The sequence below is a fragment of the Loxodonta africana genome, chromosome 21 (assembly GCF_030014295.1).
Source record: "Loxodonta africana isolate mLoxAfr1 chromosome 21, mLoxAfr1.hap2, whole genome shotgun sequence".
In the NCBI taxonomy this organism is placed as follows: domain Eukaryota; kingdom Metazoa; phylum Chordata; class Mammalia; order Proboscidea; family Elephantidae; genus Loxodonta; species Loxodonta africana.
In genome coordinates, this window is record NC_087362.1 from 43,834,083 (window position 1) to 43,861,657 (window position 27,575).

The 27,575-nt window shown below is 41.2% G+C and overlaps 1 protein-coding gene across 1 annotated transcript; it reads left to right on the forward strand.

The window, feature by feature from the left end:
* The first annotated feature begins 3,205 nt into the window (after positions 1 to 3,205).
* DDX19B (DEAD-box helicase 19B) lies at positions 3,206 to 27,575 on the forward strand. The gene is made up of 12 exons (XM_003417076.4): positions 3,206 to 3,408; positions 11,097 to 11,145; positions 12,054 to 12,107; positions 13,031 to 13,166; positions 13,479 to 13,571; positions 18,594 to 18,696; positions 19,397 to 19,511; positions 21,219 to 21,396; positions 21,720 to 21,957; positions 22,548 to 22,710; positions 23,243 to 23,434; positions 23,841 to 27,575. The coding sequence occupies exons 1-12, from the start codon at positions 3,352 to 3,354 to the stop codon at positions 23,900 to 23,902; spliced, it is 1,440 nt and encodes a 479-aa protein (XP_003417124.1). The 5' UTR covers positions 3,206 to 3,351; the 3' UTR covers positions 23,903 to 27,575.

Consider the following 27,575-nt stretch of genomic DNA (forward strand, 5'->3'; position numbering starts at 1 on the left):
TGAATAAACATGCCAATCAACCCCAGCACGAACCAGCGTATTAGTCGGCTTCTGGGGGGCGGCTCTAAATCGGCTGATGCAATGGCGGGGAAAGAAGGGACTAGGGTGCGTAGAGTTGCATGCTGGCTCCTTGAGGCCGCCATTTTGGTTTCCACGTGCAGAGGCCCATTAGTTGACTTGGATAATAGGGGGGAACGGTGGCGTATGTTTGGTAGCATATTTAGTAAATTGATCTAGCCCTGTTCAGCTAGTTGCAGAATGATAAAACAGACCTAAAAGATGCTGATATCTCATGCCTGTATTTGTCCTTGTCAGTTCTTCTTGAATTTGGTGTAGAGGAAATAGCATAACAGTTGTAGATTTAGGGAGCCTTGTTTTTTGTTAGTCACAGTGGTTAAGAACTATGGCTGCTGCTAACCAAAATGTCTGTGGTTTGAATCCACCAGCTGCTTCTTAGAAACCCTCTGGGGCAGTTTCTGTTGTTACTATGAGTAGGAATCTACTCATTGCTACAGGTTTAGTTTTGGTTTAGAGTTGATTTGTACATCGATTGGCATCAGTTTTTACAGATGAGAACTATCTTAGTGCAACATGCAAATTGTCTAAAGAAACTTCAGGCATATTCTAAGTTCTAAGTAAGCAAATAGGGAGTGGGAGTTATAGACATGGCTTGTTCAGTAGAACATTGGTTCAATCTCACCATGGGGCACGGGGAGATAACAGACACAAGATAATGTAATTATAGTTGCAAAGATTTAAGTTTCATGCTCCCTTAGGGATGCGCATTCCTCATTCATTTATTAACCAAAAAGTGTCTAATTATAGTCACTGAGCATCAACACTAAGGAAAGCAGACAATGCCCTGCCCTTATTGGCCTCCCAATCTAGGGTAACAAGCCGAACATTCAGCAAACATCACAAAGAAAGAGCAATACGCAAACACATCCTGCAGCTACCTTCACGCTCCTTCTTTGGCCCCCAAGATATTCCAACGCGCATGCCCTGGGGCTGTGTCATCCCCTCAGCTGATTGGCTGGCGGGAACGGCTTCCAGGCCTCAGCCAATGATGCTAGGGTTCAACCAAGGAGGCCGGACGGCGGAAGCAGCGAGCGGCCGTTGGCGGAGCGTAACCGCCATGCTGAGGGACGATGGCAGGGGCTGCTGGCCACATCCGAGGTCGCACCGTGGGGCGTTTTCAGTTCGCTCTGCCCGTGGGCGACGTGAGTATCTCTGAGGGGAGAAATGAAACTCTTCTCACATTTTAGGCGTCTTCCTCGTCCCATCGAGAGGGGGGCAGTAATAATAATAACTAATAGTAATAATGAATGCTTATCGAGCCTTCGCCACACGCCAGACACTGGGCCAAGGCTTTAATTTTGTGATCTAGTTGACTCTTCAAACCGTGAGGTGGGTACTTACCACGATCTTGGAGGAAGCCAAGGCTGCCTAGGGCACTTGGGTGAAATGCAGCAGGTTGAATTCAAGTCCAAACCAAAACCAAACCCGCTGCCTTCCAAGGCATGGTGACTCCAGGTGCACTTAATTTCCCTAAAACTCCTCTGTATGCTCCACTTTGGAGACGAAGTTCTTTCCTAACCAGAGCCTCACATTGTGCAGTTCCCTAGTCGGTGGATGTAGGAGAGTCTAGAATTCTGTTGCTTAATTTTAATTGCTTTTAGCTTGTGTTATTTTAGCATACTAGGAGGATAAGCTCCAAATTACTAGACTTCTGTATAGTCTGCCACCAGAAAGCCACTGCTATCAGTTTTGTGTGTGTGTATCTTACTCATTTTCTGGTGTGTATATAAGCACATAAGTGTTTGTTTTGTTTTTACACGGTCTTGGATCTTAGGTGATTTAATCTTTAACCTCATTAAACTTTATTTGAAGATTCCTTACTCCTGTGAAGCAGTATAATTTACAGAATATCCCAAAGATGGTTTCTGACACATGGTAGGAGATGTAGGTCGTGGCTCACTCTGCTTTGTGTGCCTCCTTTTTCCACATCCTCATCTACAAGGTACAAAAAAAAAAAAAAAAAAAAAAAAAACTACCTCATATTAACCCCTGTAGGGTGCAGGAGAAAACAGTAATTATGGCAAGTAGATTTTTTTCCCTGAGACTTCTTTACGCTTCCTCAAAAACTTTTTTACTCCCTTTTACTCTACAGGTAAAATTCCGCAGAGCCCCGCTACTGCTTGAAATGGACTTATTGTGGAAAAAGTGAAAAAAGTTGGGATTAATTTTCTCGGGTTATTTTTTATAGGAAAATGTCCAACGTTCTTTCTAGTGGAATAAAAAGGGGAGAAAGATAAGCTTGTTTAGTTTCATTTAGCGGGAAGCAAATGTCAGTCTTTATTTTGCTTTTTCTAAAAGTCTCAGATTTTTTTTGTTTAATTCTTCCAATCACAAAACCCTACACGGGACAGCTGGGATTCTAACACCTAAAAAACAAAAAAACCTGTTGCCGTCGAGTCAATTCCGACTCATAGCAACCTTATAGGAAAGAGTAGAACTGCCCCCATAGAGTTTCCAAGGAGCGCCTGGTGGATTCAAACTGCTGACCCAGGCTCTACTAACTCTAGATGTCACCCATTTGCCCTTTAAGCTGCTCTGCATGGCCGTTTTTATGGACTTCCTACCTATTCATTCTGGCTCTACTGTCAGCCCTCCCCCTAACTCTGTCTGAAGCTTCACAAGCCCACTTGCTCCCTCTTGTCTCTGATCCTCTTCCTGGAACATTTTTCCCTTTGCACTTTCCTTGAGTATGTTTAAAGGCTAAATTCCTAAGTGGTGTTGCCACATTGTCTGTGGCACAGGTTTTTGTCACACAAGGTTTGCGAAGACTTATTTCCAACACCCTTTATCAACACGTGTGCATTTTAAATTACCAACCTGAAAAGTGAAAAAACCATCTGCTTGTTTCAATATGCATTTTGCTGACTACTGTAATGGTTTTCTGTTTTGCTACATTCAATCAATGAGTGTTTCTATGCCGCTGTGCTGGGCGGGAATGTGGTCTTGTTCTTTAGATGGAGATCCAGTTGACCGGAGCCTAGGCATTTTAAGATAACTATCTCAGGTCCTGGTTCTGGATGTGTGATAAAGAGTAGGCAGCAAAGTGGTAAGGGGGGGACCTCAAGCGACAGCCCGGATGGAGACTAGGGGCGGCCGGCGGTGGCGCAGACTTCACGTCACTGCGGCGCGCCGCTTCCGGTCCTCAGCGCCTTAGCGAATGATTTCCCCTGCGACGGGGTCAGAGCCGGCTCGTCGCGACCCCAGGGACCCCACAATCGCATCGCGCCAGCCAGCGAGCCTATCATCTCTAGCTTCCCACTCACGCCCGGGACCATGGCCACAGACTCGTGGGCCCTGGCGGTGGACGAGCAGGAAGCAGCGGCTGAGTCGGTGAGTTGGCTTCAGCTGTAAAAGGGCGTCTGGGAGCCAGTTCTGCCGGGGATTTGATACTTGGGAAAGCACACTTCCTTGGTTTGTCAGGGCGGACATGGGAAGCACGGTATGATGGAGCTTGGCCCCCTGAGCTGCCCTTGTTTACCCACCCACCTCCGGTGTTACGTAAGTGCAGGTGGGCGCCGCTATTGATAAAGTCAGCCATTGCCTGTCTTCCTGGAATAAGGACTGATCATGGAATGCAGTCACCACCATGGATTGTAATCACCGTTGTAGGTGTCATTCTTCCAGATTCGGAGCTTTTTGGGGTCAGTGACCATGTCTTACTCATATTTATGTGTCCCCTCAGCTTGCTTAGTGAAGATGAATGATTGATTTGGTCGGCTTGGCAGTCAGTAAATCCTCTCCTGATCCACTTTGTTGTTTTCTGAGCCTGACACAGTAAAGCACAATATAAATGTTAGATATTACACTTATTTCTCCTATCTAATTAGATAGGAGAACTTATTTCTCCTACCTAAATACACTAAGTTCCCATAGTGCTTTGAGCCTACTTTTGTTTGCACTTATTTTTGTGAATTCCTTGAGATCAAGGACCTTGTCTTATTTTTTATAACTGACAAAAAAATTAGCTATCCTTGAGCATGGTTCAAAGAGTTTTACCAATAGCAGTTCCCACTACTACCAATATTTTTCCTTCCCAGAGGCAACTGATTTTTTTCCTCTTTAAAACTGATTTATAGCACTTTCTTCTTCTTCTCTAAATAACATACCTGTTACGCTACTTCTTGAAATTTCAGTTTTTGGTATTTATTGATTTTGGCCCCTTCTCCATCCTGCGTTCCTTGCCAAACATGCACACTTCCCCATTCCTCATCTTTTCATTGCGTTATATTGTGGTTTTAGTTAGATCAGTGTTGTATTATTAGTAACCTATGAATACTTTTACTTCCCTGCAGAAATTTTTATCTTTGTTCAATTTACAATTGCTTTGTTTTTTGGGAGCTCTGGTGGCATCGTGGTTAAGAGCTCTGCTGCTAACCAAACGGTCAGCAGTTCAAATCCACCAGCTGCTCCTTGGAAACCTCGTGGGGCAGTTCTACTCTGTCTGTCCTATAGAGCTGCTATGAGTTGGAATCAACTCAGCAGCAAAGGGTTTGGGTTTTTTGTGTGTGTGTGTGTGTGTGTGTGTGTGTGTGTGTGTGTTCATATTCTACATTCTTATCACCAAATCAATTCCATACTCTTTGCCAGCTGCCTAAATTTATCTAAAAATGTTGAGACACATAAAGTATTCTGTCAATTCCATCTCTCTCAGGTCTTAGAGCCTACTTCAAATGGAACTAGTTGTCCTTTACATTTGGAGCACAGCTCTCTTTTTTGGGGGGGGGGGTTGGGAGAATGGGGCAGATTTCCCTTCACTCTCATTCTGGGGATTCCTTCTACCTTCTTTTATGTTGGATCTCCTCCTTTCTGTATCCTCTCTGTATTGATTTATTCTCTTATTTTGGTGGAGCCATCCTTCAGCTTTCTGGAGGTATATGGGAAGCAAATTTTCTAAGGTGTTGCATGTCTGAAGTTGTCTTTATTTTGCCCTATCGTTTGAATAATAATTTGCCTGGGAGTAGTTTCGTAGTTTGGGAATTATTTTCCTGCCAAATTTTAAAGGCATTGTTCCACTGCCTTTAAAACCAGTTGTCTTTGAGTTAACTCTGACACATGGTGACCCCACGTATGTCAGAGTAGAACTGTGCTGCATAAGGTTTTCAGTGGCTGATTTTTCAGAAGTGGATGATTGCTAGGTGTTTCTTCCAAGCCTTCTCTGGATGGACTCAAACCACCAACCTTTCGGTTAGCAGCTAAGTGTGTTCACCATTTGCACCATCCAGGAACACCCATTGCCTTTAGAGTTCTGTATTTGTTTTTGAGATGTCTGAGACCATTCTGATTCCTGAAGTGGCCTGTTTTTCCCCCTTTCTAAGCTTGGGGAATCTTCTATTTGTATCCAGTGTTCAGAAAATTCATGATGATAGGCCTTTATATGGGTCTATTTTCATCCATTTTGCTGGGTGGGTTTTTTCAACCTGGGAAACTCTTGTCCTTCAGTTAAAGTAAATTTTCTTGAGTAATTTCATTGTTGATTTCTTCTCCTTTGGGTTTTTTTTTTTTTTAATTCTCTTTCCTGAATTCATTCGTTGATTGTTGGATCTCTTGGACTGGTCCTTAAATTGATTTAAGTCAGGTTTGTTGAGGTATAATTTGCATATAGTAAAATTCACCCTTGTTAGGGATACAGTTCTGTGAATTTTGACAAAGGCATACAGTTTTATAACCACCACCACCACAATTAAGATACAGAACATTTTTGTCATCTCCAAAAGTTCACTTGAACTTCTTTTCAGTCACTCCCTTCTTCCACCCTTCTCTGGCAACTGCTGATTTGTTTTCTGTCAATACAGTTTTACCTTTTCCAAAATGTCATATGAATGGAATCATACAATATTGTAATCTTTTGGAGAAGTCTGGCTTCTTTCACCTAGCATAATGCATTTCAGATTCAGCAGTGTTGTAGCACGTATTCCTTTCTGTAGAAGTACCAGTTTCCTTATTTTGATGGACATTTGCTTATTTTCCAGTTTTTAGCAATTATGAATAAGGCTGCTATTACATTAGGGTACAGATTTTTGTATGGACACATGTTTGGATTTCTCTTGGATAGCTACCTAAGTGTGGGATTTGGTGGGTTATATGGTAAGTGTCTAGCTTTATTAAAAACTGTTAAACTGTTTTGGCTGTTATATTTTGCAGTTGCTTCACATCCTCACCAACACAGTATTGTCAGTTTTTTCTCTGTTCTAGTAGGTTTATAATGGTATTGTTTTGTGGTTTAACTTGCATTTCCCTAATGATTAATGATGTTGAGAATTTTTTCATGTGCTTATTTGCTGTCCATATAACTTCTTCGAAGTAGCTTTTCAAATCTTTTGCCCGTTTTTAAAAATAAGTTTTTTTTTAAATGAGTTGGGAGAGTTCTTTATATGTTTTGGATAAAATCCATTATCAGATTTTTTTTTTTTGCATGTATATTCTCCCAGATTGCAACTACTTATTTTTTAAGTAGTACTTTTTGAAGAAATACAGATTTTCAAAGTTGACAAGTTCTCATTTATCAACTTTTTAATGATTAATGCTTTTTGTGTTCTCTCTGAGAAATTGGCCTTACCCAAGGCCACAGAGATTTTCTACCATGTTTTCTTTCAGAAGTTTCGTAGTTTAAGTTGTACATTTATGTCAGTGATCTATTTCAACTTAACTTGTTAATGATGTGATGGAAGGTACGGATTGAAGTTCATTTTTTCCTGTATGGATATATAAATATTCTAGCGCCATTTATTGAAAAGAGTTCTTAAATTTTATCTTTTTCTTCAATTTTTCATCTTTGTCTTTTTGCTGTATTTCCTGGGAGATTTTCTTAAATACCTTCTAATCTTGTTTTTCTTTTCTGCTATTGTGTTCTTTGATTCCAATAGCTAACTTTTTCCTGTTAGCTTAATGTTCCTTTTTTTTTTTTTTTTTACAATGTCTTGTGCATCTTTCATGGCTGTGATATCCTGTCATCATTTGGAGGACGTTAATAATTGTTTTCTTCTGTTTGTACAGCCTCTGTTTCCCGAAACATGCTTTTCTTTATTTGTTTTAGTATCTGTTTGTTCATGGTGGAGACTTCTCAAATGTCTGATAATCCTCAATTGTCTATTCATTTTTAAGAGTAGGTGACTAGAAAGATGAGTGGAAGCTCTGAACACATGAGTGATGCTTGTCAACTCTCACCTTCACTGTAACCCTTTAGTTGGGAATCCTCCCACATCAGTGTCCTGAGAACTTTCTCCTGGAACTGGTCAGACTTTTTAGAGAGGGATCATGTAATTTCCTGCCTGGGAGGTGGAGGTCTGACTCTCAGTGTTGTGGGAGCTGAGTGGGAGGAGAGAGTGGAGGGAGCATTGAGGTCTCAGCGCCCAGCCTACATATTTCCACTAATACTCCCATTTTCATTATGGCATCTCCTCCTGCAACTGTGGCCCTTAGCTTATTCATCATAGCATTCTTCATGCCTAGCCTAGCAGGCAGTATTAACTAAGTGAACTCTAGTCCTAATTTTTCCCTTTCCAAGGCCCTGTCAAAAAGAAACTTTTCAGAGGGTACCTCAATATGCATATATCTATTTAGAAATTACGTGTTATAGGGTTTTACTAAATGTCTTATGTACATTGTAACAGTCAATGAAGGCTGAGATACAGATGAAATAAAGTGTCTTAAAATGTCTTTCTGTGCTTTGTGCTGGCATTACACCTCCACTAGCTAATGTCTCAAAGCACAATATACACTTAGAAAAAAAGAGTCATTAATGATTGTAAATAGAGATACATATTTCAAATAATTTTGATAGTTTTTTGGGGGGGGCCTAATTTCTTGTCATATCAGTGGCATTATTTTATCCCATCAGTATGCCTAAGAGTTTTTGTTAACAGTGGGAAGCAGCTTTGTCATTTTTTTTTTTTTTTTTTGCTTAAGTTTCTGTCTTTAGAATTATCTTTAAGGTAGAACAGAAGCTCAGAATAAGACATCTTTGATAATGAAAATTCAGGTATAACTTCATTAGCTCTGTCTTCCTCAGCAGGTCCATACCATCCACTTTATTATTCTCATAACAACAAAACCCTGAATTTTACAAAGTTGAATCTTGGGGCCCTTTTTGAGTGTTGTGGTAGGATTTTACTGTAGTTTTGTTTTTAAATAAAAGCTTATTTAAGATATAATTCATATACTATACAACTCACCCATTTAAAGTGTATAGTTTTCTGGTTTTCAGTATATTCACAGAGTTGTGTCGCCATCACCATGATTAATTTTAGAACATTTACATCACCCCGAGAAGACACTCTACCCATTAGCTGTCACTCCCCATTTCCCTCCACCTTCCCTAGTTCCAGGGCACCACCAATCTGTTTCGTCTCTCTGGGTTTACCTGTTCAGGTCATTTCATAAAAGCGAAATCATACAATAAGTGGTCCTTCGTGACTAGCTTATTTCACTTTGGATAATGTTTTCAAGGTTCGTCCATTTTGAGGCATGAATCAGTACTTCGTTTCTTCTTATTGCCGAATAATATTCCATTGTATGGACATATCACGTTTTATTTATTATCAGCAGATGGAGTTTTGGGTTTTTCTACTTTTGGGGTATTATGAATAATGCTACTATGATTATGTACAAATTTTTGTGTAGACATGTTTTCAATTCTATGTTTAAGATTAGTATTTTCTTTGCAGTTAGAATTGTCTATGAGAGGCACTGTCCTGTAGAAGCTATGAGCTCCCACACTTTGTAGCCCGACAAACTTGGATTTGTATTCTACTGCCACCAGCACCTAGTTATGTGACCTTGGGCAAGTCACTTAAACTTTCTATGCCTCAGTTTCCTCTGTAAAATGGGGATAATCATAGTACCTACTTCACTGAGTTATGGACATGAATGGTGTGTTATATAAGTGATAGGTGGTTGTTGTTATTATCATCTATAATTCACAGTTTCTTTGCAGGAATTTTTTTAATTACCTGTTCATATTGTGTGGATTAATTTAGTTGAACCTGGATAAGATTTGCAAATCTGTTTAACCATGCACAGGTAAATTATGATAGGTCACAGTATTCTAAAAATGAACAAATATTAAAGACACCTGTGCTGAAACATTCTCGAAGCCAGCTCTTCAGACAGGGATTGGACTGGACTACAAGACAGAAAATGATACTCGTGAGGAGTGGGCTTCTTAGATCAAGTAGGTGCATGAGACTATCTGGGCAGCTCCTGTCTGGAGGGGCGATGTGAAGGCCGAGGGGAACAGAAGCTGGCTGAATGGACACAGTAACACAGGGTGGAGAGAAAGAATGTGTTGTCTCATTAGGGAGAGAGCAACTAGGAGTATATACCAAGATGTATGTAGGGTTTTGTATGAGAGACTGACTTGATTTGTAAACTTTCACTTAAAGCACAATAAAAAAAAAAAAAGACACCTGTGCCATATGGAACTCCCACTGAGCATCCCCACAAGCCTGCAAAACAGAGGTGCCTGTCAGATGCACAGAGCAAGATTACTTTGTTCAATCTGTATTTTCAGTATTCATCAAGCTTCATTTCTTATTCCTTTTAGATAAGAAAACCTTAGATTCTATTTATATTTATTTTTCATACCTCAGTGTCTCCTCCTTGTTTCCCTGGCTGTCTTCACCCACATTGAAGACCTCTTTTCAGTGTAGAAAGCAAAGGTTTTGAAAACTCTGATAAGATCTTCTTAGCCTCCTACTTTACGATTTTGCCTAAGACAATCCCTATTAGTGTAGTTCATTTACCATTAAGTCATCCTTCTTAATAGCTCAAGAATCATTTCTCAGGTAGTTTTTGAATAAAATAAAAACTGCAGCTGTATAGTTTTCACTTACTTTGATGTATCCTAAAAACTAAAATATTAAAAGCATTAAAAACATATGGATATTATAATAGCAGGGCATCAAATGAAGTAAGCCTTCTCCATTCCCAACTAAGTCCCCACTAAAACAATTTTTCATTGCTCCCTCTCCCTTCTTGGACCTAGAGGAAAGACAGAAATCTCATGAAGAACCTCAATCAGTGTAGTTGATGCTTTAAAAAATAATCATTTGTGGTGATTTTCATTCTTTTACCCTGGACTAAATGGTGTCCTAGGTCCTACTTCTTGTTTTATGATTTGAGCACCTGCTTTTTTTTTTTGCTAAGTCCAAAGATTGATTAAAAATAAAAATATCCCATCTTTAAGGTATTTGCATTGTAATGTTGTTGTGTGCGGTCAAGTCAATTCCAACTCATAAGGACCCTCTAAGACAGAGTAGAACTGCCCCACAGGGTTTCCAAGGAGCAGCTGGTAGATTCAAACTGTCGCCCTTTTGGTTAGCAGCTTGAGCTCTCCTGCTGGGATATCCCTGATTTAGAATGTTGGATGAAGGCACTAATAATTCTGTTTTTTTTTTTTTTTTTTTGAAATCCCTCTTTGATCTGTCTCTTTATTTCTATTTCCACTTCAGCCTGCTGGCTATTTTGGTGACATAGGATGTTCCCAGTTTAAAATATGAGCCAGCCAGCACGAGGCAACTTAAGTGTAGGCTGCATAAAAGTAGGCATGGTTCTGTGGCTCAGACATACTCTGCAGCTTGACTGACTCCTCCCCAAAGGTGCTGTTCATGATAGTCCTCCCAACTTGCTGTTCTCTCTGACTGCATTTTGCAACATCTCTTTGAATCTCCTCTAGTTTGGAAGATGAGAGATTGACAACTCAAATGATATTTCACTGAGAGAGGATCTGTAATTACAGCATGAAGCAAACACAGATTATACTTCTCTCTCGGGATCGTGATTAGGAAGTGTGGTTCTTCAGCTGTTGTGTAATAATTTTTTTTTCTACTGCTGAATTCATGGAAAGTTTTGTTTATTCTAACTCAAACATTTCGCAGACCAAAGGAACCCAGCTGACAGCCTAACTATGACCAGGTTTTGAGATTGGCTCATTTTAGCCCAGCTTCACTGGGGAGGCTCTGTGAATTCAAAATCTTTTAAGTGATTTGCCTGACACTTTCCTCCCCATATTCTCCGTTTAGTTGAGCAACTTGCATCTTAAGGAAGAGAAAATCAAACCAGATGCCAATGGTGAGTAACTAAAAGCTAGTTTTAAACAAACAAGATTTCCTTTAGTATTTCTGTTTTGGCATAACAACTGCCTGAAAAAAATCTTATGTACCAGACAGGCAGGTGTTGGCCGTTGTTCGATTGGGGAATCAGCAAACTGGATTGTATGACCAAAGTTTGCTTAATGTAAGCATGAGGATGCCTAACTGGCTTATAAATTATTAATTACTAACCATGGGGATATACTGCCAAAGATTATTTGTTGTTGTTTTAATGTTCCTTAATTTGGGATGAGATAGACAAAGTATGAACAACTTGAGAGTTTACTTATCCTAATTATTCTGAAATCAGAGTATCAAAAATCTGTTGATATAGTTAATATTATAGGGGGGAAATGTAACATTTACCTCACTTTGAATTCACTTAAAATCTTCTGTTTAATTCATGTATTTTTACGTAACGGTGTGCTCTTTTGTGCTGTATTTTAAAAACTAACATTGTTTAAATATACATTTGTTTTAATCAACAGCCTATGTACATGTAATTTTAATGGCATTATTGTGTTTGTATATCGATGATATGATTTGCTTAGATACTCCTCTTGGGCATCAAGGTGGTCTCCAATCATTCTGCTATAATCATCTTTCTATTAACATTTTTGAAATGTTGACATTGTGAGGGAAATGAACATTGGTTTTTGAGGTAGGTGAGGGGACCTGGAATAGGAAGGAATTGAAATATAAGCAACAGTGTTTCATACCTTTGTCTGATTAGGAACAATAATATGTTTTTATCAATGGCTTGGTTTCCTCATTCATTTTTTTGCTTCCTAGGCCTTTATATTTCTAGTGTCCCATAGAATTTGAATTATCTCAGCTGTTGGGTATGGGATGTGATTTTGAATAATGGCCACTTTGTGTCTGATAAAGGTGCTGTTGTCAAGACCAATGCTAATGCAGAGAAGACAGATGAAGAAGAAAAAGGTAACATAGCCATAGCCCTATATAAATGAGGTTCTACATTTTAAGAGAATAGATGATTATAAGGCTTTATTTTTACACCCGACTTGGCTTGACCTTAATGGAAATCACAGTGCTAGTATAAAAGTTCAACATAGTCAGTGGGTGAATTCTGTCAGTTTATGTTTTAGGGAAATTTTACATTGAACAGCTGATGAACTTCAGCAGCAGCAGGAAATATTCCCTGAATGCTTGTACAGGGCGTTATAAAAGAAATGTTAAGCTGCTTTGCTATAATCTAATAAAATAATACTTAATGACATTTAGACACATTCAAAATGGATGATAAGATATAAACGGCTTGTACGGTATCAAGTTACATAGACTTTGTTAATTCCTGTTTTTAATTGTTGTGGTGTGTTTAAGCTAATAATTTTAAGTTTATATGGAGTGCCAATTAGGGAGTAAATATTGGTCTGGATAGGAAAAAAATATAACCTCAGAAAAGGACTTAGAATTCTGGAAAGAGTTGAGGCCAGACAGATGATGCAGGTATCAGAATTTTTCCTTTTAAAAAACAATTTTAGGAGAAGGAACAACTCAGAAAAGGAAGGGCAAAAATGGTTGCATGACTCAAAGAATATAATCAATGTCACTGAACTGTACTTGTAGAAATTATTGATGTATGTTCTGCTGTGTATATTCTCAACAAAAATAAAATACATTATTTAAAAAATAATGTTAGTCTTGAATAGAGAAGATACCTCTTTAGCTAAAAAAAAAAAAAAGATTAATTTTATATTAATCAAATCTGTGATATACCTTGAATTAGAAGGCCCAATCCAAGTACACGTTGTTACTTAAAAATACAGTGTTAGTTGAATTCAGGTGAGGTCATTGTGGATTTCATGGACTTTTAAAAATCTTTGCTCTCTTTTTCCTGACAGAGGACAGAGCTGCCCAGTCCTTACTCAACAAACTAATCAGAAGCAACCTTGTTGATAACACAAACCAGGTGGAAGTCCTGCAGCGGGATCCAAATTCTCCCCTTTACTCTGTGAAGTCTTTTGAAGAGCTCCGGCTGTGAGTTATTTGTTTAATTCCTGGGACTCCCTTTTGCATGTAAATAGGGATCCTCTGCAGACCTTTTTTACTAACACAAGCTTAATAAAAGAATTCAGCAGCTTTGTGCTATTAAGTAGAATTTTCAGGTAACCTAGAAAAGCTTTAGCTGCAGTCACACATGGTGTGCTCAGTTCAGCATGTATATGACTCAGGTATTGTTAGTTACAAACTCTGTGTAACAGCAATAAAAGAGAAAGAAAATCCCTCAGATATTTTCCTTCTCTCTTCAGCCAAAGAGCGTGTGACTTTCATCTTTAACTGTTTTTCTAGGAAACCACAGCTTCTCCAGGGAGTCTATGCCATGGGCTTCAACCGTCCGTCCAAGATACAAGAGAATGCATTGCCTTTGATGCTTGCTGAACCGTATGTATCCAGATGCAGTTCTCTTTCATTTTTAATTTTTTAACTGTATTATTTAGAAAAATTATACTAGTAATTTAACTGAACACAGGTTCTTGTCCTATTAGCCACTCGAAATAAGACAGATGCCACACCACCAGTTGCTAGGGAAATAGAAAGTAGAAATTTATTATTTGTGCAAACAGGGAGCAACGTGGGGCGTAGCAGCCGAAACACCACCCGCTCCCTGCCCCAAGGGAGCAGGGAGCTTTTATATCCCCGAGTCTCCAGGGGACAGGGTTTGGTGCCTGATAATCTGAAACCTCCATTCCTCCCATGCCCATATTTGGAGATCCATATGCTGAGTCAAAGGGACATTTAGCTTTGCATATGGGCTCAGTCACCAGTGCTGTGCTGGAAAATATCCTCCTCTGCAGTGATGCTCAGGGGGAAGACGGTCTCTGTTGGTTCTGGGGGAAGGTCCTTGTCATCAATCTTCCCCTGGTCTAGGAACTTAGCACAGAAACCCCAGGTCCAGAGAATGCACTCTGCTCCTGGTGCTGCTTTCTCAGTGGTATGCAGGCCCCCTGCCTCTCTACTTGCTTCTCTCTTTTTTGTATCTCAAAGCAGATTGATTTAAACCACAACTTAATCTTGTAGATTGAGCCCTGCCTCATTAACATAACTGCCTCTAGTCCTGCGGCATTAACATCATAGAGGTAGGATTTACAACAAGTAGGAAAATCACATCAGATGACAAAATGGTGGACAATCATACGATACTAGCCAAGATGACATATTTTGGGGGGACACAATTCAATCTATGACAGTCCTGGAACTCCTTTTTCTATTTGTCTAAAAATACGTATTTACTCAATCTTTGTTCAGTGTCAAAACAGTGACATTTCTTCAAGATAAGTAATATTTCTTTTCAGCTTGGGACTTTGAGCATACATAAAGGTGAATAAATGGAGTATTTGTTAGATTGTTTCTTACTGATCATTTGAATTTGTGGATCTTAATGCTTTCATGGAAACCCTGGTAGTGTAGTAGTTAAGTGCCACAGCTGCTAACCGAGAGATCAGCAGTTCAAATCCACCAAGCATTCCTTGGAAACTCTATGGGGCAGTTCTACTCTGTCCTGTAGGGTCGCTAGGGGTCAGAATCGACTCGACGGCAGTGGGTTTAATGCTTTCATAAAAAAAACAAAAACCAGACTCAGTAATCTGAACAGAAGTAGACTGTCACATCTTTCTCCTGCAGAGCCGGTGGTGGTTTTGAACCACCAGTCTTTTGGTTAGCAGTCGATCACTTTAACCACTGTGCCACCACGGCTCCTTGATGCTTCATAGAAGCTCTTTTTTTTTTTTAATTTTTATTGAGCTTCAAGTGAACATTTACGAATCAAGTCAGTCTGTCACATATAAGTTTATATACACCTTACTCCATACTCCCACTTGCTCCCCCTAAGGAGTCAGCCCTTCCAGTCTCTCCTTTCGTGACAATTTTGCCAGCTTCCAACCCTCTCTACCCTCCCATCCCCCCTCCAGACAGGAGATGCCAACACAGTCTCAAGTGTCCACCTGATAACAAATAGCTAACTCTCGTCAGCATCTCTCTTCTACCCACTGTCCAGTCCCTTCCATGTCTGATGAGTTGTCTTCGGGAATGGTTCCTGTCCTGGGCCAACAGAAGGTTTGGGGACCATGACCGCCGGGATTCCTCTAGTCTCAGTCAGACCATTAAGTATGGTCTTTTTGTGAGAATTTGGGGTCTGCATCCCACTGATCTCCTGCTCCCTCAGGGGTTCTCTGTTGTGCTCCCTGTGAGGGCAGAAGCTCATTTCTTAAGTTGTCAATGCTAGATGAGATCTGTGAGAATTATCTGGTACCTTTTTTCATTGGAAAATATTTGAGTGTCTATAGGGTTGCGTGAGTCAATGGCAACGGGTTTGGTTTGGTTTTGGTTTAGTACGTACCAGGTACCGTTCTAGGGCAGTTGAATATATTAGTGAACAAAGCAGGCCAAAATTCTGCTTTCTGTGTAAAGAGATTACATTCTAGTTTGGGGCATAAATCATTTTTATTAAAAATAAAATAACTCCAAGTGGATCAAAGACCTAAACATAAAGACTAAAACGATAAAGATCATGGAAGAAAAAATTGGGACAACCCTAGGAGCCCTAATACAAGGTATAAACAGAATACAAAACATTACCAAAAATGATGAAGAGAAACCCGATAACTGGGAGCTCCTAAAAATCAAACACCTATGCTCATCTAAAGACTTCTCCAAAAGAGTAAAAAGACCACCTACAGACTGGGAAAGAATTTTCAGCTATGACATCTCCGACCAGCGCCTGATCTCTAAAGTCTACATGATTCTGTCAAAACTCAACCACAAAAAGACAAACAACCCAATCAAGAAGTGGGCAAAGGATATGAACACACATTTCACTAAAGAAGATATTCAGGCAGCCAACAGATACATGAGAAAATGCTCTCGAACATTAGCCATTAGAGAAATGCAAATTAAAACTACGATGAGATTCCATCTCACACCAGCAAGGCTGGCATTAATCCAAAAAACACAAAATAATAAATGTTAGAGAGACTGCGGAGAGATTGGAACTCTCATACACTGCTGGTGGGAATGTAAAATGGTACAACCACTTTGGAAATCTATCTGGCGTTATCTTAAACAGTTAGAAACAGAACTACCATACAACCCAGAAATCCCACTCCTAGGAATATACCCTAGAGATACAAGAGCCTTCATACAAACAGATACATGCACACCCATGTTTATTGCAGCTCTGTTTACAATAGCAAAAAGTTGGAAGCAACCAAGGTGTCCATCAACGGATGAATGGGTAAATAAATTGTGGTATATTCACACAATGGAATACTACGCATCGATAAAGAACAGTGACGAATCTCTGAAACATTTCATAACATGGAGGAACCTGGAAGGCATTATGCTGAGCGAAATGAGTCAGAGGCAAAAGGACAAATATTGTATAAGACCACTATTATAAGATCTTGAGAAATAGTAAACCTGAGAAGAACACATACTTGTGTGGTTACGAGGGGGGCAGGGAGGGAGGGTGGGAGAGGGTTTTTTATTGATTAATCAGTAGATAAGAACTGCTTTAGGTGAAGGGAAAGACAACACTCAATACATGGAAGGTCAGCTCAATTGGACTGGACCAAAAGCAAAGAAGTTTCCGGGATAAAATGAATGCTTCAAAGGTCAGCGGAGCAAGTGCGGGGGTCTGGGGAACATGGTTTGCCGGGACTTCTAAGTCAATTGGCAAAATAATTCTATTATGAAATCATTCTGCATCCCACTTGGAAATGTGGCGTCTGGGGTCTTAAATGCTAACAAGCGGCCATCTAAGATGCATCAATTGGTCTCAACCCACCTGGAGCAAAGGAAAATGAAGAACACCAAGGCCACACGACAACTAAGAGCCCAAGAGACAGAAAGGGCCACATGAACCAGAGACCTACATCATCCTGAGACCAGAAGAACTAGTTGGTGCCCGGCCACAATCGATGACTGCCCTGACAGGGAGCACAGCAGAGGACCCCTGAGGCAGCAGGAGATCAGTGGGATGCAGACCCCAAATTCTCATAAAAAGACCAAACTGAATGGTCTGACTGAGACTGGAGGAATCCTGGCGGCCATGCTCCTCAGACCTTCTGTTGACAAAGGACAGGAACCATCCCCGAAGACAACTCATCAGACATGAAAGGGACTGGTCAGTGGGTGGGAGAGAGACGCTGATGAAGAGTGAGCTAATTATGTCAGGTGGACACTTGAGATTGTGTTGGCAACTCTTGTCTGGAGTGGGGATGGGAGGATAGAGAGAGAGGGAAGCCGGCAAAATTGTCAGGAAAGGAGAGACTGAAAGGGCTGACTCAAGAGGGGGAGAGCAAGTGGGAGTAGGGAGTGAGATGTATGTAAACTTATATGTGACAGACTGATTGGTTTTGTAAACGTTCACTTGAAGCTTAATAAAAGTTATTTAAAAAAAAAAATAAATATATGTTAAAAGGTGATAAGTACTTTGGGGGAAAATAGAGCATTACAGAGGAGGTTAGGAACCTGGTTGCAGTTTTACCCCCAACATTTTATTATGAAAAATTTCAAGCATACAACAAATTTGAAAGAATTTTATAGTGAACATCTATATACCTACCACCTAGATTCTACCACTAACATTTTCTACTATGCCTTATCACATATTTGTCTACCAGTACGTCTTGTTTTTCAGTGCATTTCAAAGTAGGCTGCACACAGCCAATTGTTTTTTTTTTTTTTCTTCTAAAATAGTTGCAATATTTTCATAATTTTAAGTTTCATTTTTAAATGCAATCTTTTTTTTTATTGTGGATTGGGTGAAAGTTTACTGAACAAATTAGTTTTCATTAAACAATTAATATACACATTGTTTTGTGACATTGGTTGCCATCCCCACGATGTGATTGTGATTTTAAATCAAGTGGTTAGGGTAGGGGCTCATCAAGTAGGTGATCTGAGTAAAGACTTGAGAGAGAGGAGGGAGTTAGTCACGGACTTATCTGGGAACGATTGTTCCAGGCGGAGGGCAGAGCCAGTGCAGAACCTAAGGCGGGAGCACATCTAACATGTTTTAGGAGCAGCACTGGGGCATTGTGGCAGAGTGGAGGAGTAAGGGGGAGAGTAGTAGACCGGAGCAGGGAAGAGAGCCAGATCAGGTTGGACCTTGTAGGCCATTGTAAGGACTTTAACTTTTATTCTGAGTGAATGGGGAGCAATTGGAAGGATCACTTTGAAGTGTCGAGAATAGAGAAATGATATGGCATGCTTCACATCCCACCATAAAAATCTCTGTAGTACTCTGTACTTGTGAAGCCAGCATATGTAACTCTGCTCCAGAATCCAAGGTCTCTTTAAATGAATTTTGAATGCTCATCTTTTGGTTAAGCTTTATTCTTCATTTTTATTAGCCAAAAGGATATTTGAGATTTAAGCTCCTAAACAGTTTGCTTTCTTGTCCAGCCCACAGAACTTGATTGCCCAGTCTCAGTCGGGTACTGGTAAAACAGCTGCCTTTGTGTTGGCCATGCTCAGCCAAGTAGAACCCACAAACAGACATCCCCAGGTAAGGACTTAATGAATTTGGTTTTTCTACTAACCTGTGGAAACCCTGGTGGCGTGGTGGTAAGTGCTATGGCTGCTAACCAGAAGATTGGCAGTTCAAATCCAGTTAGGCACTCCTTGGAAATTCTGTGGGACAGTTCTCTGTCCTGTAGGGTTGCTATGAGTTGGAATTGATTAGACCACAATGGGTTTGGTTTTTTGGTTTACTAACCTGTAGCTAGAAGGGGAATTCCATTTGATGGGTTAAAAACTAAGCTATGTATTATGTTTCACATAAACCAGAACCCCTCAAGTCAGGCACAAGCAATATGCTTGACCTTCCAGCAACAACAATCCTGTTCCTCTTTCCATAGTTTGCCAATTTTGGGATACTGCTGACAGGCTTGGCTCCTTTACTTGCAGGAATATCTCCTTCATCCACAAATGTCATCCACTAGAAAGTTATGAGAACTTTTTGAGTAGGTGAAAAGGAAACTAGTCTCCCAACTGGAATTTTGGATCTTTGATCACATGTGGGTTTTTGTACTCTAATGGCTCATAGCTGTTTCCAAGGGTTTTGACGAGCCAGATTTCTGACCCCTAAGAGCCACAATCCTATGAATTCCAGCTTAGGACTGTGCATTTTAATTCACATAGTCTTTGTTTAGCCTCAGCTGAAGGCTATTGTCTTGAGTTCTCTCTCTGCACTCTTTCCCTGCCAGTGTTTGTGCCTCTCTCCGACATACGAGCTTGCACTTCAAACGGGAAAAGTGATTGAACAGATGGGCAAATTTTACCCTGAACTCAAGCTAGCTTATGCTGTTCGAGGCAATAAATGTGAGTATAAGTATGTAATCTTAATCATTAATCTACTTACTTTTTGTTTTGAAAAATTTTATACCTATACATACTTGAAATAGTACAACAAATACATGTACTCTCCACCTAGATTCAAAAACTTAACATTTTGCTGTATTTGCTTTATCTGTATACTTTGTTGTTTTTGTTGAACCATTTGAAAGTAAATGGTAGATAGACATAGAGGCCCTTTATCCCTAAATACTTCAGCATGTATCTCTTAATATGGACATTCTTTAGCATACCCCCAATACCATTATCACAACCAAAAAATAAGCATGTTCCCTAATATCTAATACCAGTCCATTTGCATTTTCCTGCAGTCACCCCAAAGATGGTTTTTTTTATAGCTGTTTTGTTTTGCTCCAAGATCTAATCAGTGTTCATGCATTGCATTTAGTTACTGTGTCTCTTAAGTTTCTTTTCATTTGAATGGTCACCCCACCTTCTTTCCTCCCTATTAAATCTCACTTTTTGAACAGACTAAGCCAGTTGCTTATAAAATGTTGCACGTTCTGGATGTGTTTGTTAAACCTCTTTTTAATGTCATTAGAAGAACAGAAACCTCACATGTTCGTGGTTGTTAACTTTGGGAGGTTAATTTTTTTCCTTTTTCTTTATTCATCCTGTCTACTTTTGTTTGTTTGACAACAAACTAACAACATTTAAGTAATTTATCAAGTATTGCTGGGAGTTTGTTTGAATCTTATGGATCTTTAAAAGAAAGTTATGACTTTATGACCCCTAGAAATCAACTGTACATACAGTGTCCTAATACAAGCTTGAAGTCAGTTCTAAAGAAAAAAAGTAAATAAGATAAAACTTGTTGAAAGGTAATCATGAGACATTTAAAACTTCGCCATTTGGATTTGAGTTAGAAGGACAGAATTCTGACGGTGTTGGGGGAGGGGCAGAGAAATTCATTTGTTTAACTGAAGTCAGAAGCAGCATACTTGTTAGCTTTGAATTGACTCAGCCTTCACATCTGGGCAAAATTTCTGGCTGTAACTAGAGGGAGCTTGTATCTAATCAAGGTTATAAATCTTAAAGGGGTAAAAATTTAATCAGTAAGTACCAACTAATTGAAAACAATGAGCCAAATGATAGTGTATCCATTCTCAGATTCTTTTCAATTCTGAACTGCACAGGGTCTGAGAATGTGCCATCGTCTGCCAGGCTTACTCTGGGGAAGCACATATTCAAAGAAAGGCATTATGTGTTTTCTTCAGTAGATAAAGCTATCCATAATGATAAGTCCTACTTACTGACTTTGCGGGGGAACTTAAAGGTAACTGACTTGGTTGAAAGAGATAGCTTGAGGCAATAGAGTACATTGAAGAAATCAGAACTTTGAAAAATCTACTCATGAGGAAATACAATCCTGGTCTAGGCAGAATGGTGTTGACAGGGAGAAATAAAGATACCAGATGTTTTAAAAGAGAATTGGCTGATTATACTGAAGAAGCATGACACAGAAGAAGTTCTTCTCATTTTCTATATATCTTTTGAGCATTTTTGTCTGTTTTTATGTCTGTTGACTATTATAGTGACATCCTAACCTTTCCTTAAAATATTATTCCAAGCAGCAAAAAGTTGTATTAAAATAACATCATGGCTTTAGAATTTCTCAAAAAGGAGAGCTGGCTTTCCTATGGAAACACTACAGAAAACATCTTGTCTCCGTAGTGGAAAGAGGTCAGAAGATCAGTGAGCAGATTGTCATTGGCACCCCTGGGACTGTCCTGGACTGGTGTTCCAAGCTCAAGTTCATTGACCCCAAGAAGATCAAGGTGTTTGTTCTAGATGAGGCCGATGTGATGATAGCTACTCAGGGCCACCAAGATCAGAGCATCCGCATCCAAAGGTAGGAACTGCTTGAGCAGCACCTTTTCCCTTTAATTCAAATTCTTCTTGCTCACGTCAAGTTCTTTAGTACTTTCAGAAGCATTTGTTTCATTGGCCATTTCCATGTCAGCACCGAACACCATACTCCCAAGCCTGGGTTGAGAAAGGATGTTTAGGAAATCTACCACCACCTGTCCTACCCCATGTCTTCTGCCTCCCCTCTGTGGTGCTTCGTTTCCCCTTAACTCTTCCTGGGGCCATCCTGGCCTGGGGAGGCCATTCTTCTGTTTCTACCGGTGAAAAACTTGGGGTCATGCAAAATACCTGGGCCTTCCCTTGCAGGATGCTGCCCAGGAACTGTCAGATGCTGCTTTTTTCTGCCACCTTTGAAGATTCTGTGTGGAAGTTTGCCCAGAAAGTGGTCCCAGACCCAAATATTATCAAATTGAAGCGTGAGGAGGAGACATTGGACACCATCAAGCAGTATTACGTCCTATGCAATAACAGAGATGAGAAGTTCCAGGCCTTGTGCAACCTCTACGGGGCCATCACCATTGCTCAAGCCATGATCTTCTGCCATGTGAGTAATAGCAGCAGCAGCAGCAGCAGCAGCAGCGGCGGCGGCAACAGCACCACCTGCCTGCCTGCAGGGGAAGAGCAACACCACAGGGTGTTGCCCTGTGTCTCCCCGCCCCCACCACCAGAGAGCCACCTTAGTACTGAGGTGGGCCAGTTCCTACCCTGTGGCAAAAAAGGGAATGGTGACTCACCTCCACCTACCTGAGGGCATGTTCTCCTCAGATTGTAATGAGTTATAAAGGAAAGACTGTGAAGAACTGAACCTTCATTGATCCTACTTCTTGAAGATTACTTACAGGAAGTCCCAAATAACAATCCAGTGATTTAATTTTAAACGTTAAGAATATAGACTATACAGGAATGAAGATCTTTGGCTCAAAGCAAAGTTTTCATAGATGAAAAACTAAGAGCAGGTATTTGAACCAAAAAAATCATATGGCTAAAATTCTATTTGAGAAAGTTTAAGTCTAACCTGCTGACTTAGCTCAGCAGAACCTTCATATTACTCTAATGGCAACAGGCTACTTTTTCTTGGTGTCTTCATTTTTTTCCCACAGGTAACTTCATTTAAAATAATTCTTTTCACTCCAGACACGCAAGACAGCTAGTTGGCTGGCAGCAGAGCTCTCAAAAGAAGGCCACCAGGTGGCTCTGCTGAGTGGCGAAATGATGGTGGAGCAGAGAGCTGCAGTAATTGAGCGCTTCAGAGAAGGCAAAGAGAAGGTTCTGGTGACCACCAATGTGTGTGCCCGTGGTGAGCAATAATAGGTCCTGGTCTGCCAGGCTTGGGTTCCCAGGCCCCCTTAGAGAGAGAAATCCTTGTTTATGGGAAACTCAGATGGTCTGGGGGGACAGCGGGGAGGAGCAGGTTGGTGGTGACATTATTTTCTGGGAAAAACTGTTTGGATTTCCCTCAGCAGTTAGGAACTTTCACAAGAGCCAGGAGTCCTGGCTCGGTGGGAGCAAAGGTAGAGCCATCTGACTGGCTGAGGACGGAGCCTGCTCTTCTCGGGGTACCCGGTGAGGTTTTAGCTGCATCTCCAGATACCTGTATCAGCAAAGCTGTCTTACTGGTTTCATAATGTTGTTAGCACTTGCCAAAGTCCTGGCCTGTTCCTCTGGGTTGTGCTACATGCCTCTATGCTACCGGGTCCCCAGGTCCCAGAGCTGACCCACCCCAGACTCTTCCCTCCCCCAACGTTGGTGGATCTCAGCCTAACTTTGGGCGACAGTGATTTTGTCTTGTGTCGCTAGTCTTACTCTGTCGCCAACTCTGCTTCGTACAGGTATTGATGTGGAACAAGTGTCTGTCGTCATCAACTTTGACCTTCCCGTGGACAAGGATGGGAACCCGGACAACGAGACCTACCTGCACCGGATCGGGCGCACTGGCCGCTTTGGCAAGAGGGGCCTGGCCGTGAACATGGTAGACAGCAAGCACAGCATGAACATCCTGAACAGGATCCAGGAGCATTTTAGTGAGTCCCTGGCGTGTCCTCTGCCAGGTGCCCTTTGCCAGCCATGGGGGTGGGGAAAAGGGGGGGTTTTCCTACGACCCCAAGAGAGGCCTTTGTCCCCGACCACATTCTCCTCCTTTCCTAAGATATGAACATTCTCAAAGACCACACATGGAGGGCCTGGGGCTCAACTGACAGTGCCTTCTTGGCCGGGCTGATGGGGCTGGGACTCTGTTGCTGTAGCAGCGACCAGCACCCTGCCGACTCCTGTTTGTGCCCTGCAAGCCTGTGGGGTGAAATGAAGGATTGCTGTAGCTGGAGGCATGCAGAGACCTGTGTCTGTCCTCTCCCTGCTGTGCTGCCCTTGCCCCAGGTGACTTTATCCGTGTCTCCACGTGTTGATTTCTCTTTGCATCTTTTTTCCCAGATAAGAAGATAGAAAGATTGGACACAGATGATTTGGATGAGATTGAGAAAATCGCCAACTGAGAAGCTCCACCCGGAATGATGCCAACCCTTGGGCTCGCCTGCTCGGGAGATGAGTGCTTTCACGGCACAGGCCCACAGCCACCACAGAGATGAAGGCGCGATTAGAGAAAACTACCTACCTCATTTTAAATTACGTTTGGACTTGACAAAAAATTGTGCAAATGATGGGGGAAGGTAGAAAAAAATTGTTTACACAACTTTCCAAGATTAGGCGTGAATACACAGAAATTTACCTTTTGGAAATTCCGTCTTTTTTTTTTTTGCCAATGTTTCCCCATCATTATGCGAATCTAGCTGCGGTGGCTAATCACAGGCCCTAGGATCCCTTGTGGCAGCCCGTGGCTGTTTTCTGGCTAGGAGTGTATAGCCCAACCTCCAGCCCTTGTAGAAGTAACAGAATAGGGGTGAAGAGGGGACATGGAGAGCGAGGCCTCAAGTAGGACAGTGTATAAGCCCAGCCATGTGTTTGGAGTGTAGGGTGAGGCAGCAGAGGAGGCCTGTGAGCTACTGCTGTGGACTTGGAGTGAGACAGCTCATCTGAAATGTTGCCAGGCCCCTCTCTCCTGATGCTCACAGCAAGAAGGGCTTTGATAAACCTGGATCAACATGCCAACCTGGAACTTTTGTTGTATGCATGTGTGTGTTTCAGGACCACAACCTGCTGTCTTGTCAGCAGGTGTACTATACAAACAGCACACGTGAGATTATTGGGTCCTTTGCTTGCACCTGAGCAAGTCTTAAGGAGAAGTCACCACGGAGCATTAGTGATGATCCTAGCTTGCCACGAAACCTGGTCTCACAGGCACTTGCAGCAACTTTTTTACGTCCCTAACATCACTGTTCTCTTACTATCCCCAAGCAAAGAAAAGGTGATCTGAGGTCTGGATCCTCAGTGGAAATTCTGGTCTCAAGTCTCTACTGGTCAGCCTCAAGGCAGCTGCCAAAGTGTTCAGCAGTAGTCACAAATCCATGCTGTCTCCAGATCGCAGAAGGCTGTCTCCAGATCTCATTCAGAGCTGGGGAATAATTTTCAGATGTCTGGCATCTTAATTATGAAGGGATTCTGAATGTCTGTGGTCACAGTGCTTGGAAAACAAACGGGTACAAACTAAGGGACGAAGCGGACAACAGCCATTCATCTGTCAAGGCAAGAGTAAATACCAAGGCCTGTGCTCCATCCTTACTTAGCATCTTTGTGCAGAATAAAGCAAATAATAGTAATTGACATATCCTCATACCTCACCAAAGCTATTGGTACCTACAGAGTGACAGCATAGGCGAGATGAAACAGAGTTGCAAGAGCAATGTGAAAACCCCACCAGGAAGAGTCCTCTTCAGCTCTTTGACCTTGACACAGAATGGCCACTTTATCTAGGACCACACAGGGACTTTTTCTGTGCTGAGAACTATTCTAGTCCTAGACCTTCCTTGTAAGCCTTTCAGTGTTTTAGGCCAGATCTGTCTCCTGGAAGGGAAGGGGCCAATGCCAGCTCCAGGTGGTTTTTTTAATCCGACGTTACAGATACTGCAGACAGACCCACAGACTACCAATTCCACCACATTCACCCAGTGGCTACTTGACTAGTAGAATCTTCTCTATTAGCCAGCTCTGACCCATCTTGGGACTCATAAGAAATTTTATGCTCCCCTGAAGTCCTGTGGACTAACCCTGACATTACTGAAAACAAGGGCAATAAATAAAGAAGTATAGACTCCTCACTAGGCTGCAGCTGACCATACCCCAGCTTCTTCCCACAACATGTATAACCTGTCTTATGTTGTAGCCGTAAACCTAAGAGGGAAAATGGGAAAGGATGTGCTTCAGACAGACTCTTTATGAGTAGGAGTAAATGGGTTATGTGGTAGAAATGTAGGTCAGCAGTTCTTAATGTGGGATCTTGGACCCCTAAGAATTCAATGGATGGGTTTCATGGACTCTATGAAGTACATCCAGTATTTTGAGTTGAAATACATTTTCCTGAGGAGCGGCTTCCAAAGGAGTATGTATCAAAAAGGTGAGACCCGCTGTTGTGGATGGCTCTGGAATGTTGCCCTAGTGTCACTACAGTTCATATTTTTTCACCATTCATTCCTGCCATTGCCTGTCTCTCAGGGCTCAGTGGTCCACAGGCCACCTCTGTGACCTTGTGCAGCCTAGAGACATCACATAAAAATGTATTGAGCCCTTGGGAAGCTCAGCTTCCCAGGGAATTGTTCCTTTACTGGTTTTAGTAAGTTCCTATGTATGGAATGATAAACTGTAACCTAGAACAGAGAAACTGCCTTGGGAAAAAGAAATTCTGGTTAAACAGAAACTTCTGGATTGGTTCATTATCCATAAACAATGGATTTTATTGGTTTTTTGAGTGCCATTCATTGGTTGTATGCTCAGAACTAATCAGTATTGGTTATTCTTTATTGATGCTAATTGAACTTAGTTATGAAATGTTCATGTTTCTAAGGCATCATTAATAAGGAAACAACAGCATGTTTTTGGTTGCTGATAATAGTAGTCATAAGTGAAGACTCATGTGATTCCATAGGCTCGTTAACACCTGATAATTTTTTTCAGGGTTGACGTTGCTCCACCTTGAGCAACTGGAGCCCTGGTGGTGTAGTGGTTAAGAGCTGTGGCTGCTAACCAAAAGGTCGGCAGTTTGAATCCACCAGCCACTCCTTGGAAACCCTATGGGGCAATTGTGCTCTGCCCTACAGGGTTGCTATGAGTCAGAATTGACTCAGTGGCAACAGGTTTGGATTTTTTTTGGTTTATTGTTCCAACTCAGGCAATCAGAATGTCTCCATAGGCTCAGGGCTCTGTTCAATTGCTAGAAGGCTCCTCACATTCCTTTTTTTTTTTTAACCACTGGTAAACCAGAGGGTGTTGGCTGGCTAACAGGAAAAAGAAAGGTAGGTGCTAGTAAATATAAAATATTTACATTCTGTTTTTCTAGTGCTAGGAAAGGAATATAATTAAGACTTGGAAATAGGTTTTCTCCTTTTGCTGCTTCCTTCTCTTGTTATTTAACACAAAGGCTATCCCATACAAAGTTTCATTGGGATTCAGAGGGTAAAGGTTTATGAGGTTAGAGATAATTTCATGAGGGAGTGGATTTTGCTTATGACAGGTGTCTTAGTTATCTACTGCTGCTATAACAGAAATACCACAAGTGGAGGGCTTTAACAGATAAATTTATTTTCTCTGTTTAGGAGGCCAGATGTCCAAATTCAGGGCACTGACTCTAGGGGAAGGCTTTCTGTCTCTGTTAGTGCTGGAATAAGGTCCTCTTTTGAGCTTCTGCTCCTGCGTGATCTTCATGTGGCTTGGCATCTCTCTTATCCCCCATCTCTGCTTCCTGGCTTGCTTGTTTTATTTCCTTTATATCTCACAAGAGATTAACTCAAGACACTAATCCTGCCTCATTAATATAACTCATTCCCTAATGGTATAACCACAGGCATAGAGGTTAGGATTTACAACACGTTTTGGGGGGGACATAATTCAATCCATAACAACAGGAAAGTGGGATTCAAAGTGACAAGTAGAGGGCCCTAGGCAGGGGGAAAGGAATATTAAGCTCAAACCAAGTTCACCAGGATAAATGCAGGAGGTGTAGTGAGAAGAGCAGCCTAGACACATTAGGTAAAATATGAGGATTTGATTGCTTGAATG

What these genes read in the sequence shown, in the direction of transcription:
- DDX19B (XM_003417076.4), top strand. Translation starts at nt 3,352, where the DNA reads ATGGCCACAGACTCGTGGGCCCTGGCGGTGGACGAGCAGGAAGCAGCG. An exon ending in AAGCCATGATCTTCTGCCAT is followed by an intron (nt 21,958 to 22,547) that starts GTGAGTAATAGC and finishes TTTTCACTCCAG; the next exon opens with ACACGCAAGACAGCTAGTTG. An exon ending in CACCAATGTGTGTGCCCGTG is followed by an intron (nt 22,711 to 23,242) that starts GTGAGCAATAAT and finishes TGCTTCGTACAG; the next exon opens with GTATTGATGTGGAACAAGTG.